Source organism: Sinocyclocheilus grahami, unplaced genomic scaffold, assembly GCF_001515645.1.
Source record: "Sinocyclocheilus grahami isolate Dianchi unplaced genomic scaffold, SAMN03320097.WGS_v1.1 scaffold77.1, whole genome shotgun sequence".
NCBI lineage: Eukaryota > Metazoa > Chordata > Actinopteri > Cypriniformes > Cyprinidae > Sinocyclocheilus > Sinocyclocheilus grahami.
In genome coordinates this window covers 931,358-944,478 of record NW_015505256.1, presented here as the reverse complement: position 1 = coordinate 944,478, position 13,121 = coordinate 931,358, and the positions used below count along the sequence as shown (strand labels likewise).

The following is a 13,121-nucleotide window of genomic DNA, read 5'->3' as shown; positions in this document are numbered from 1 at the left end:
AGCAGGGACATGCATATTCCTGAAATCGTTACTGCAAACACATGCACTCATCTCTCTCCACTTTGTGTTTCTCACCAACTTGAGCATGTCATCTCTCTTTCTTTGCCATATACTGCACATATACCTTTTTCTGAATTCAGATTTGATCTTTCCCCTGCATTCTAAAACAAGAAAGAAAGCTATATAGATAACTATAAAGATATCTATATTAGTGTCTACACCAAGGCACAGTAACGTTCTGTTTCTTTTAAGCGCTGCCACTTTAAATGCTCCAGCTCTTTAAGGGTGAATTCAGGTTGGCTCTTGCTTTTTTTATCATTCATCAGCTGGAGCAAATCATTTTGAAAGTGATTCCAATGATATTGTGTGTCATTATTGCTATAGTTGTTGAATTCTTTTAAATTCAGAACGATAAGGCTATATCCTTATCATTATAATTATGGTCCATTGTGTGAATGCCCCTTTGTAAAAATAGTGCCTAATGTATTGTGTTAATATGAAGGAATTTTCCGTATTGAATTTTCACAGGTGTTTTACCTGTATTTTGAATTACACATTGCATTTAGTTGTGTTTTAGGGTTAAAGGTAATGTCCATAAGTTAACGGATAATGTCCTGGCAGATACTTACTGTACCAGTACCTTTTCCATTTTCACTATTGCCATTATTTAGTCCCCCTCATGTCATTTCAAACCTGACTTTTCTACGTGGAACACCAAAGGAGATCTTCAGCAGAATGCCTGAGCTGTTCTCTTCCATACATTGAAAGTGGATGGGGACCCAGACTGTCAATCTCCAAAAAATGACTAAAAGCCCCTAAAAGTAGCCCATACAACTTGTTTTTTTCTGAAAACGTAGGATATCTTTGTGTAAGGAACCTAATGAAATTTAAGCTGCTTTTCACCTTGAAAATCTTGCTTCTTTACCACGTTCATTGTATGGATAAACCCATGCATCTAACAAACATATGTTCTAAGAATGTTTTGATAATATTTTTTCATCATAATTTCATAATTATATTTTTTCATAACATGAAAATGTTATTTCTGAATGTTCTCTGAAAAAAAGGAAAACAATTAAATTTTTTAATGTTCTCTGAAAAAAAAGGAAAACAATTACTTTTTTTTTCATTGGTTATGTGGGGGATGGTGTTCAAGCGAAGCCCTGGCATCCAGTCTATTGAATGAGGGGACTGTGACGATTTGTTAATCTAATGAATAATTGATTTGTTAAATCAAATAAAAATTAGTGTGTCAGATTGGTCGAGACGCTACAGTGTCTACACCAAGGCACAGTAACGTTCTGTTTCTTTTAAGCGCTGCCACTTTAAATGCTCCAGCTCTTTAAGGGTGAATTCAGGTTGGCTGTTGCTTTTTTTATCATTCATCAGCTGGAGCAAATCATTTTGAAAGTGATTTCAATGATATTGTGTGTCATTATTGCTATAGTTGTTGAATTCTTTTAAATTCAGAACGATAAGGCTATATCCTTATCATTATAATTATGGTCCATTGTGTGAATGCCCCTTTGTAAAAATAGTGCCTAATGTATTGTGTTAATATGAAGGAATTTTCCGTATTGAATTTTCACAGGTGTTTTACCTGTATTTTGAATTACACATTGCATTTAGTTGTGTTTTAGGGTTAAAGGTAATGTCCATAAGTTAACGGATAATGTCCTGGCAGATACTTACTGTACCAGTACCTTTTCCATTTTCACTATTGCCATTATTTAGTCCCCCTCATGTCATTTCAAACCTGACTTTTCCATGTGGAACACCAAAGGAGATCTTCAGCAGAATGCCAGAGCTGCTCTCTTCCATACATTGAAAGTGGATGGGGACCCAGACTGTCAAGCTCCAAAAAATGACTAAAAGCCCCTAAAAGTAGCCCATACAACTTGTTTTTTTCTGAAAACGTAGGATATCTTTGTGTAAGGAACCTAATGAAATTTAAGCTGCTTTTCACCTTGAAAATATTGCTTCTTTACCACGTTCATTGTATGGATAAACCCATGCATCTAACAAACATATGTTCTAAGAATGTTTTGATAATATTTTTTCATCATAATTTCATAATTATATTTTTTCATAATATGAAAATGTTATTTCTGAATGTTCTCTGAAAAAAAGGAAAACAATTACATTTTTTAATGTTCTCTGAAAAAAAAGGAAAACAATTACTTTTTTTTTCATTGGTTATGCGAATGTTAAAGACAACATTAAGTGAAATGTTCCATTTTATTATTGTGCGAACAGACATTATGGGAATGTTAATTTTAAATGTTCTCTAAACCATCTTAGACGAACATCCAACTAAAATCTTACAGAAAAACATTCCATGATATAGAATGTTTTTGTACTAACGTTTTGAGAACATTATTAAAGACCACATACATTTGAATGAACATTCTAGTAACAACTGGAATAATTTTTGTGTATAACTTTGAGAGAAATTTTCCAGAACATTCCCTGTTCCCTGCTATAAAGTCAGCTTGGATATTCTGCTGTCAGTAACAACTGTTTTCCACAAAAAAAAAAAGATATAAGGGTTTGTAAGTTATGACAGAATTTTCACTTATGGGTGGACTTATTCTTTTAAAATTAGGACTGAGGCCTTGTCTGTGACTGTGTCTGCATTTACTTGTTTATGTTCACACATGGCATTTGCAATGTTAAATGGTGAACAAATTATAGTTTTCGGAACAACATATGCATACATTTGCAAGTCAGTTCTACGTTCTCTTAATGAATTCAGTTTAATCATAGATAGACAGACAGATAGATGGATGGGTGGCCAAATGGATAGATCATAAACGTGCAAGTGAGTTCTACATTCTCTTAATTTGATTTAATGATAGATAGATAGATAGACAGACAGACAGACAGACAGACAGACAGGCAGGCAGACAGACAGACAGACAGACAGACAGACTGATAGATACTTAAATGGATGGATGGACAGATAGATCGATTGGAAGATCATGTCCTCATACTCTTTGTCACATATGGATTTTGCCGTCTTAAATGTCTGTCGCATGTGCAGTGAAATGGCTTCTACTCTCAGATCTTGATTTGGTCCATTCTGACCTGTCACATGTCTGCAGTCTCTGTATTTATGTCTCTGTGCTGTGAGTGTATTGCCGGGAAGGTAATTGCTTCTTAACACTGTAGAAAGCCATTCAGTCTCCTAAAACCCAATGAAAGTGGAATATCTCGGCTGTGTGGCTCAGTTCGGGATGTTTTACAGTTCCTCTCACTTGAGTGACTCATAACCTCCTTTAAAGAGTTTTTCACAGATCAGGAGGTGAGTATGACAGTGATCTTGTCATAGTTTGAATCCAAAGAGTGTTTTTTTAATTCTTAAATGAATTTCACAGATGGCAATGTCAGCATGGATATTACTGCTCACTGCGGGTGTGTCTGTCCTGGGACTGTCATGGGGTCAGCGGACTGAACCCATGTTTGCCTCAATAACTCAGAGTGTTTTCCCACCGGACTATGAGAATAACCCTACGCAGCTCAACTACGGCGTGGCTGTCACTGACGTATGAAACGGTTTCATAAACAAGGCTCTGATGGAAATGCTACTGTAAATGGATGTTAGTTTCATGTAAATTGTTCATGTCATTTCATGCAGGGAGAGCAACGTACACTGACAAGCTCTTTAAGTTTCGTAATGGGCGGTTTGAGGATCTACTGAATGATGACATAAATGAACACAGAGACGTTGCCAATCGCGTGGCTGGCCGGTCACTCGCATGTGTGGACAGAAAGGTAACACCTCTAATAAGTTTGTGTTGAATGAAAGCTTTTGCAAAAGCTTGATGGTAGAAACACTTCCTTCAGGAAAACCAACCAGGTGGAAAAATAAATAATTTGTATGTTTTCCTCCAAAATCGCACAGATCTTCTAAGATCAGGATTGCCATCTATATCAGGGATTAAACAAAATTGAGGCTAATCATTTCCAAGTCATGGATCAAATGATATGGGAAGTGTTTTCTCCTCCAAGTTGATAAGTTAATTTATTTTTCTACCTCTTCATTTTGACATTTTCAGTTACATTTGCTCTTAGTATGTTTCTCAGTCAAAACAGACCTGTGGTCCATTTTTGGATGGGGAACCACAGCTGTTGTAAACGTTTCCAGCTAACAGGGAATGTTCTCAGTACTTTGTCTAATGTTCTGGCAACGATCTCTTAAAGTTATGAACAAACGCTCTTCCAGTAACATTAATGGAACATTCGTTCAAAGTTAGCTGGTCTTTAATAATGTTCTCAAAATGTTAGCACAAAAGCATTGTTTATACATCGTTCATGGAATGCTTTCATAATGTTCTTAGAACATATGTTTCTGGTTATTCTCAGCTCTAAAATATTGCACAGACTAGAAATTGCTCTTCTTGAGTGCAGTCTGTATAAAATGATTTTTAGAAATGCTCATCCAGTAATCATGAATGACTGAAAATCATGGAAATGTCTTGCTCAATGCATTTGGAAAACCTGTTTGTGAATTTTAATGTATGCGAATAGTAAGTTGCAGCCTGAGGTATGTATTGATCATCAACAGGATTGCAGAACATCAGCATGTGGAATCTGAGGGAAAGTGAGTTCTTAAGGGTGTTGAGTGACTGTTTACATCCCGTTACTGTCTGATCGTTTCACCCTCACAGACTCAAAATCCTCTGCGGCCATCATTTGCTGTCCACTATTACTGTTGAGTCCTGCCCCCCTCAGCCAACCAATATGATTGTTCATTTCCAGCGTTCTGCAATATTTGTCTCTGACATTGAATCATGTGCTGTGATAATTAGAAAACACAAGGCCTCATTTGTTTCTTTTTGTAAGGAGATGTATTAGGTGGGAAGTGCTGCCTTAATTTGTCTCTCTGCACGTAGGTTATCAGAGCTCCCACCGTCTGACTGTGCTTCACTGGTACCTAATCCCAGACGGCATGATGAATGGCCAAACATGTCAATGACTTGTATTTAGTCCAAAACACAATAAGCTGAACAGCATATTTCCGCAATTACTTCTGGATTGCATGCTGTTGTGGGGAGCAGTCAGCAGTGAAGGATGCTCAGTTATCCTGGGGAAGAGCTTCGAGGGATTGAAATGGATTAACTGCACTTGGGTTCTCACTACGCTTGCTTTCAGTGGATTGACTCTTTACAGCCAGAAGCGACAGTTTAATGCTAAAATGCCTTAATTATGGATTTGTTTCTTACAAATGCACAGCTTTTTGCTTCACAAGATGTTAATTGATGGACTGGAGTCATGTGGATTACTTGTGGATTCTGCTATGGCTGTTATAGGTAAAATTTGCGTCAGCAAATCTGAGAAAAAACTGATAATATTGTGTTTAAAATATAACTTAATATTAACTTCTTATGCTTCTCTATCTAAACTGTTGTATAAAATTACATTTGAACTTGTGCTATTCAGGAGAAAAACAACACTGGTGTGACATTGCTCTCACTGCTTGTGTGATATCGCTTATCATATTATATAAAAATGAGACAAAAACTCATACAGCGGCATTTATTTGGCTCAATATCTTGAATTTTAGTGGCACATAATTGCATTTATGGACTACATAGTTGTTGCCCTGCATCATGTTCGTAAACATCAACTGTAAAAAATGTAAGATGACATACAGATCTGGGGGCGGGGCCAGTGCATTAACTGCGCTAAAATATTTGAATCGCATTATTTTCCCATAACTAATAAATTGAATTAACATGTTAAACTGATAGCTTAAAACATATACAGTTTTCTCTGGGAACTGTGTGCATTGCTCTGCAACTCTGTAAATTGACTTTTTAAGTCTAAAAATGAGTGACAGCATCTGCCACAGTTATAAAATGACCCCGGTATATTGTATATTCCATTCAGCTTCAGAGCCATTAATATTCAAATGCAATGTGTTTTACTCTCCTTGAAACCAAAGGATTGTCACTTGTCACTTCAAAGTGGACAGTTAGACACATGAGCCTGTTTCTATAAGGAGATGGATTGGTCCTCACATTCACCTATCTGCATGGGTTAGTGGATACCTGCATTATGTGCTTATTGCAGTTTTCTCTCCTAATAATACATAAACAACCACATTTTATAGTTTAGTCTGCAACAAAAGAGTTTTCTCTTTCTCAGATTTGTGCATAAATGACTAAACATTGACTAAAAACTAAATATTGTTAATAATGTGTGGTGATATTTGCTTAATAATAATTATTTAGTTTATTGGGTGGGGGTGTCAGTACATTTTACACCCACCTTTTAACCCGTAATTTCGAACCCAAAACATTTTTGCATGAACCCAGCGATGGTACAAAATATGCTTTGAAAGTATTAGTTTCGCATACTTTGCTGTACTTTTCTGTAAATCTAATTCGTTATTGATAAACAGAGCATGAAAAACATGGAAGTCATGACATTACAACCTAAGCTGCTAATACATTCTGGGGCATTGTCTGTTTTAACTCCATTATGCTTTAATCTGTATTTGCTGACCTGAAGTGGCGGTTATGTAGAAACCAGAGAGCGTTTGACATTTTCATTGTTGTGCCTCATTAGGATTCTGGTCACGAGCTGCTGATATTTATATACTTATTATGTACATATTTCTTTATTTCACCATGTCCATGCTGTTGGATCGTGGGTGTCTTTATTGAAAATGTGTGCGTAAGTTCATTTGCTTGGCTTCTTCACTGACTTCATGTCCACAGGGAATCTTTCTGATAATGGGGTGTGAAATTAATATCCAAGGGGAGGCAGTTGAAATATGTGTGTGGTGTGTGAGAGTATGTGTGCATGTGCATGCAACTGTATGTGGACGAGTGTTTGACTTATTTCTCTTATGTTATATGAAGATCACGTAAATGTCTTGGAAACTTTTTTTGCGATGTTTTTTTATGTCTTGAATGTGAGAAAATGATTTACAGTACATCAGATTATCCACAAATTACACGCCACTGCAACTAATGATTTTGCCCCTAATTGAGTTTTATATTATTTCTTTACGTTAGTGTACTTGTTTACTAAGGAGTAGTAAACAATAACATAAATATATGTTTATTTACTGATGGACATTGTAAATTTTTTTTTCAAAGTTGTCAATAAAACAAAAATGATTGGATTATGTTTTACAAGAAAATGCTATTTCAGTCTTTGAACTTCAACATTTCACATTTAATTCAATGTTACTTGTAGGTTATTTCTGAAATTTAGCAATTTTTCTAAATTGTTTATGAGCTGAAACATTATTAGTAATCTAATCACTATAAACTCAATGCTTATATCTTTTTTTTTTTAGGGAACAGGCCGTTATTCCATTTACATTGCCAATTATGCCAGCGGAACTGTAGGTCCACATGCTCTGATCGAAATGGACGAAAGTTCAAGTGACCTGTCCAAGGGAATCATTGCACTGTCAAACGTGGCTGAGCAGGCCGGAGTCAACAAGTTCACAGGTGTGTGTCCGTTTATTTATGAATATGTGAGCGGGAGTGTGTAAGTGTACGATGATGTCAGTGAATATATTACCCAGGACTCTTTAACGGCCATGAGCTGAAGGATCCGGGTTTTTTGCCTTGTGGCTGATTTACAGTAGAGCTCAATGCTCATATCAGCTTTGAATAACTGAGTTATAGACAGTGTTTATCAGCTAAAGCAGCCAGTAATTGAGAGAACTGGGCCCTGGAAGGCAGCGCTGAATAAAGAGATGGAGGTTTTGGCCCACTCAGCTGTTTACTGCACTGAAAGTCATGTGAAGGCACAAGGACAAGTGAGCCGTATTTCAGCTCTGCCTTACTCAATGAAGCAGCCATTCCATTAATCACTATGGGGAGACCACCGTTCAGAGCAGTTTTGGAGAGGCACTCTTGAGAAGGGTTCAACCAGGACAGTCTCAGAAGGGAAATGTCACTGTAGCAACAAAATTAAGCTTTTTTGATATTCTTGCCTCACTATAGAGGATTCTGTTAAAGCCTTGGCAGGCTTCATATGTTTGAAAGACGCAAAACATGGAATGGCATCAACCACAATATGTTTTAACTTATTTTATAATTTAAGTAATTTAATTGAATACAATTTTTCATTTTTTTCACATATTTCATATTTCATTCACATTATTCACATATTATGACACATTAAAATGACACAAAACAGAATGTTTTCAACAACAATATGTTTAATTTCATTTAAATTACGCATGCTATTTTATTTTATATTTTATTTCATTATTTTATTTGTTTGAATGACACAAAAAATGTTATGGTTTCAAGCAATACATGATTGTTTCATTTATTTTACCAATGCATTTATTTTATTTACATATTTTATATTTCGCCTATTTTATTCACATTATTCACATATGTAATGAGGAGGCTGAAGCTGCATTAGAATCCATGTGCTGAAGTTTAATAAGGACAGTCCAACAATCACAAACGTGAAGTCCAAATGGCAAGCAGGCAAAGGAATAATCCAAAGGCGGTCTATTTTATTTTTTTAATTATTTTTTATTTATTTTATTTTTTATTTTATAATTTATTTTATTTTATTTTAGATTTTAGTTTATAATTTATTTTATTTTTTTCTTCATTTCTTTATTCCTATCCTAACCAGTCTGCAACAATATAAAATAATATAAATACTTACAACAAATTCTTTAATACAACAAAAAGTTGTTCCCTCTCCCAAATTTCTGTTCAAATGTCTTTCAAATATATTTGAAAGTAAGAGCTATTACAAATCTTAATACCATGCTCGTATTTAGCATTAAGAAAAAGCCTGGTCCTGCTGGGCTTTAAGAAATACAAGCACTATTTTCTTTAAAGCTGCTTCGAAACATTGTTCATTGTGAAAAGCGCTATACAAATCAAAAAAATTACTTGCTGCTGTAATTCAACTAGAGGTCAGAGCTGTAGAATAGTGATTGCCGGGTGAGATGTGTTGAAAGAGAGCTGGTTAAATGCACATGTGATTATGGGCAGTCAGAGTCTGTGTCAGCAAAAGCAGCAGAGAGGGAAATGAGCTGGAAAGCCACTAACGATTTCTGCTGTGCGTTTGGTGATGATGCCCCTCTCTGCTGTGTGTTATAGGGGGACGGGGGGTCGTGGTCGGTCCCATTATCAGTCAGACCCTACCTGATATTTTCTGTGACAATGAGTACAGCCCTAACTTCCTGTTTCGCAACAACGGAGACGGTACATTTACAGATGTGGCGGCACAAGTAGGTAAGCAAGAGCTGACGCTTTAAATTTTTTCTGATGATTTTGTTTTGAAAGGTGAGTTTGTTAGCTTTTCACAGCAAACATGCAATGAAATATTTGTATTTGTTGTCGCAGGGGTTGATGACCCGATGCAGCATGGCCGTGGAGTGGCGCTAGCAGATTTTAATCGGGATGGGAAGACAGACATTGTCTATGGAAACTGGAATGGGCCTCATCGTCTGTTCCTACAGCTCAGCAATAATCGCAAGCAAAGGTTTAAGGTGCAGATTTGAAAAAACACTCTTTGCATATTCTTTTAGCTGTAATGGAAGAGAAAAAGTGTTTCTTGCAGTGCTTGACATGCCTGAAACTTTAAAATTGTTACTTAGCTGCCTTCAAAGCACTGGTGTTCTCCTCAGGAAATGCAAATCAAATTTTTTTTTAATTAAATGTGAATATACTGAATGGTAGGATTCATCTTTGTTATACAGAACAAAACAGCATGATCCCTACATTTTGATCTGTGTAATTAAATCCTTCTGAGAGAGGACAGAGGATAAAATAATAACATCTGCTGTCTGATTGGAGTATTCAATTATTCTCTAATCATTGTTCTATTGTTTGCGCAGTGACCTGGCCCTTGTTTCAGCTGATTGTAATTAGTCGCAGTAAGATCGAAGAACCTCTTTATTTGCCCTGAGACTTCAACAGGAAGTTTTATAATCTGCTGACAGCTGAATCAAGACTGAATGTTGTAAGAAATGCTTATTTTTAAATTTTTTGCAGAACCTACTTTTTAAAGGTTTGGGGTCAGTAAGATTTTCTTTTTGAAGAAATGAATACATTAATTCAGAAAGGATGCGTTAAATTGATCAAATGTGGCGGTAAAGACTGAAATATTTCAAATAAATGGTGTTCTTTTGAAATGATTATTTATCAAAAAAATCCTAAAAAAATGTAATGGTGTTTCACAATAATAATAAGCAGCACACATGCTTTCAACTTTGATAATAATAAATGTTTCTTGAGAAGCAAATCAGCATATTAAAATGATTTTTTTGAAGGATCTTGTGACATTGAAGACTGTAGAGTAATGATGCTAAAAAAATTTATCTTTGCATCACAGGAAAAAAAATAAATTTTACAATATATTAGAAAATATAAATATCAGTTATTTTTAATTGTAATAATATTTCACAATATTACTGTTTTTACTGTATTTTGATCAAATAAATGCAGCCTTGGTGAGCAGAAGAAAAAAATGAACAGACCCCAGACTTCTGAATGGTAGTGTAATAGCTTATTTATGGTACAGTAAAATAAAACAATATAAGCTACAAGAGGCTGTGCATTATAATGATTTCACCACAGCTTTTAAAATGATTGCAAAAGCCATATGATAAAAGTCACCAATATTCTGTTTTTGAAAGACAAACAACTAGGAATGAGGATAGCTTGAGTTTCATTTTAACTTTTTTTTTTAATTGTTCATATTGAACATCAAAGGTCTTTGCCAGATTTGAGTATGTTGGCAAACTTAAGAACATTGAGGTTTCTTCTGAAACTCTAGATGAGACACATGTGAGATCACTAGGATCTTTTTCTCAAGATAAAACTCTTAGTCTTAAAGTCTTAAAGAATTTCAATCTGCTCTCTGTAAGCACATTGTTGTCAAGGAGAAACATTTGTCCTGTGGGGCCAGTCAGAATGTGTAAGTCTGCTAATCTTGAACTAATGGTTTAATTAGGCTATGTAATCAAGCCTGTCCTAAAATAAATAATAATAATTAAAGAAGTAATGAACCCAAAATATTATCTATTTATTTTCCAGCAGTAGTTGATCATGAACCTTTGGAGCTCTGTATCACCAGGGAAGTCATGGCCTAATGGTTAGAGAGTTGTTGCGGGGTTGCGGGTTCGAGTCTCATACCGGCAGGGATTGTAGGTGGGGGGAGTGAATGTACAGCGCTCTCTTCCACCTTCAATGCAATGACTGAGGTGCCCTTGAGCAAGGCACCGAACCGCCGCAGCAAAAAAATGGTTTTGGATGTGTGCACTTTGGATGGGATAAATGCAGAGCACGAATTCCGAGTATGGGTCACCATACTTGGCCACGTGTCACATCACTTCAGAGTGTGTCAGGTAATTGTGTTTGACTGGACTGTTGTTATGGATGGATCAGCGATGTGTGTGTAGGTCTTCCTCAGCTTTAGTTTGATATCAGTGTTAGTGATCGGCTTCTTTAGTATAAATGTCAGTAGGAAACTGTTTTATGGGGGGCAATTGTTGGGTTAATGTATCTTGGGAGACCTTACAGAAGGATATTGCATCAGAGTAGGATATTGTGACCTTTGCCATGTATAATTGCATTGTGATTAAGATGCTCTGTTATTCCGTGTGTTAATTCAACCTTGGCTGAACAAGCACACTAGCTAGTGGAAGTGCATCTGTGAGTCATAATAAGGGTGAGCAAAATCAGGTTGTGGATTTTTTGTGGGAGGGGAAATATCTATCTATCTATCTATCTATCTATCTATCTATCTATCTATCTATCTATCTATCTGTCTATCTATCTATCTATCTATCTGTCTATCTATATCTATCTATATCTATCTATCATCTCAGCTGTACCACCTCTGCTGGTTCCTGTCCAGAGATGGCCATCACCTCTCCTTCAACCAGACAGCAGAAGGTCACTTCATGGGCTTTCACCTGCAGGTTTTATGAGCCCTATAATTAAAATTGGGGTTAATACTTGAGAGAGTGCCGGCATGCTCAATAACTCTTCCATGACTCGTTGCTGCACTATTGAAGCGCGACGACAGCAGTTACTTTTCTCTGCTTCCACTCCCTGCAGTTTTTAGACTGTGATTTACCTGCAGCTTAGATCTTTATGTCATAGATATCACATATCTGACTCTCCAAATCTTAAAGCTGATGTTCTCCTGTCAGCGAAGGAAAAATCTTTTCCTGTCCTAGTTTAATATGTAGAGACAACTATTATAAATAAGCCATTCTTTGGTTGATTTTCCCAAGTGTAAAGATTGTCAACACTGTGGTGTTTCAAATATTGATACGCTGATATTCTCTGTACCAGGACATCGCCACACAGAAGTTTTCCATGCCATCTCCCGTTCGCACTGTCATCGCAGCCGACTTTGATAATGACAATGAACTAGAAGTTTTTTTCAACAACATTGCCTACAGAGGACCATCAGCCAACAGACTCTTCAGGTGTGTACAAAAAGACTATACTGACATGCATAGGCAAAATCTTAGAGGGGTGCAGAACGTATAAGGAGATGTTTGAATGGTGATCAAAAACAACAGTAATCTTGTGCATTATTTAATGTCTTTGCAAGTCATTTAATAGCTGCCTGAAGGACAGACTGAAAGTTCGGTCATTATCAGAAATACTAAAAATACCCCCCTGTTATAGTTCTCAAATCTAATAAGGAATATAAAAAAATAGTAGTGAACAACTTTTGGTGCATTTATATACTATTAAAGTATTTATTAATATTTTGAATTAGCTTCTAATTTTATATTTTTCTTTTAGTAATTTTGTTTTGTGTATTTTAAATTTTTAATATTTTTGATAGCTTGCATTGATTTTCATTCCAATTTAGTTTTATTAATTGTAGTTATTTTGTTATTTGCTTATTTTATATAGTTAGTTAATTTATGATATTTTTTTAGTGTTAAAGTTTTTAAGTTAAATTTTTTTAATCTATATTTTATATATCTAATATTTGATTTTATTTCAGCATTTTAATTGACGTAAACAATTTTTATAGTTTTAGTTAACAATAAAACCTGCTGGTTACCATTTACCATAACATGAACATTCTGATACCCCTGATACCCCCCCCCCCCCCCCCCCCCGCCCTGCGCAATTCGTGCACTCTATTTC

At 35.7% G+C, this 13,121-nt stretch overlaps 1 protein-coding gene across 1 annotated transcript in view; it reads left to right on the top strand.

The window, feature by feature from the left end:
- Nucleotides 1–3,377: 3,377 nt before the first annotated feature.
- The window catches only part of LOC107586087 (cartilage acidic protein 1-like), a 16,998-nt gene continuing 7,254 nt past the window's right edge, over nucleotides 3,378–13,121 (top strand). The window contains exons 1-6 of the mRNA XM_016273324.1: nucleotides 3,378–3,545; nucleotides 3,637–3,774; nucleotides 7,313–7,469; nucleotides 9,099–9,233; nucleotides 9,345–9,490; nucleotides 12,306–12,442. Of these exons, the coding sequence (XP_016128810.1) occupies nucleotides 3,378–3,545; nucleotides 3,637–3,774; nucleotides 7,313–7,469; nucleotides 9,099–9,233; nucleotides 9,345–9,490; nucleotides 12,306–12,442 (881 nt within the window). The remainder of the gene's footprint in view (nucleotides 3,546–3,636; nucleotides 3,775–7,312; nucleotides 7,470–9,098; nucleotides 9,234–9,344; nucleotides 9,491–12,305; nucleotides 12,443–13,121) is intronic.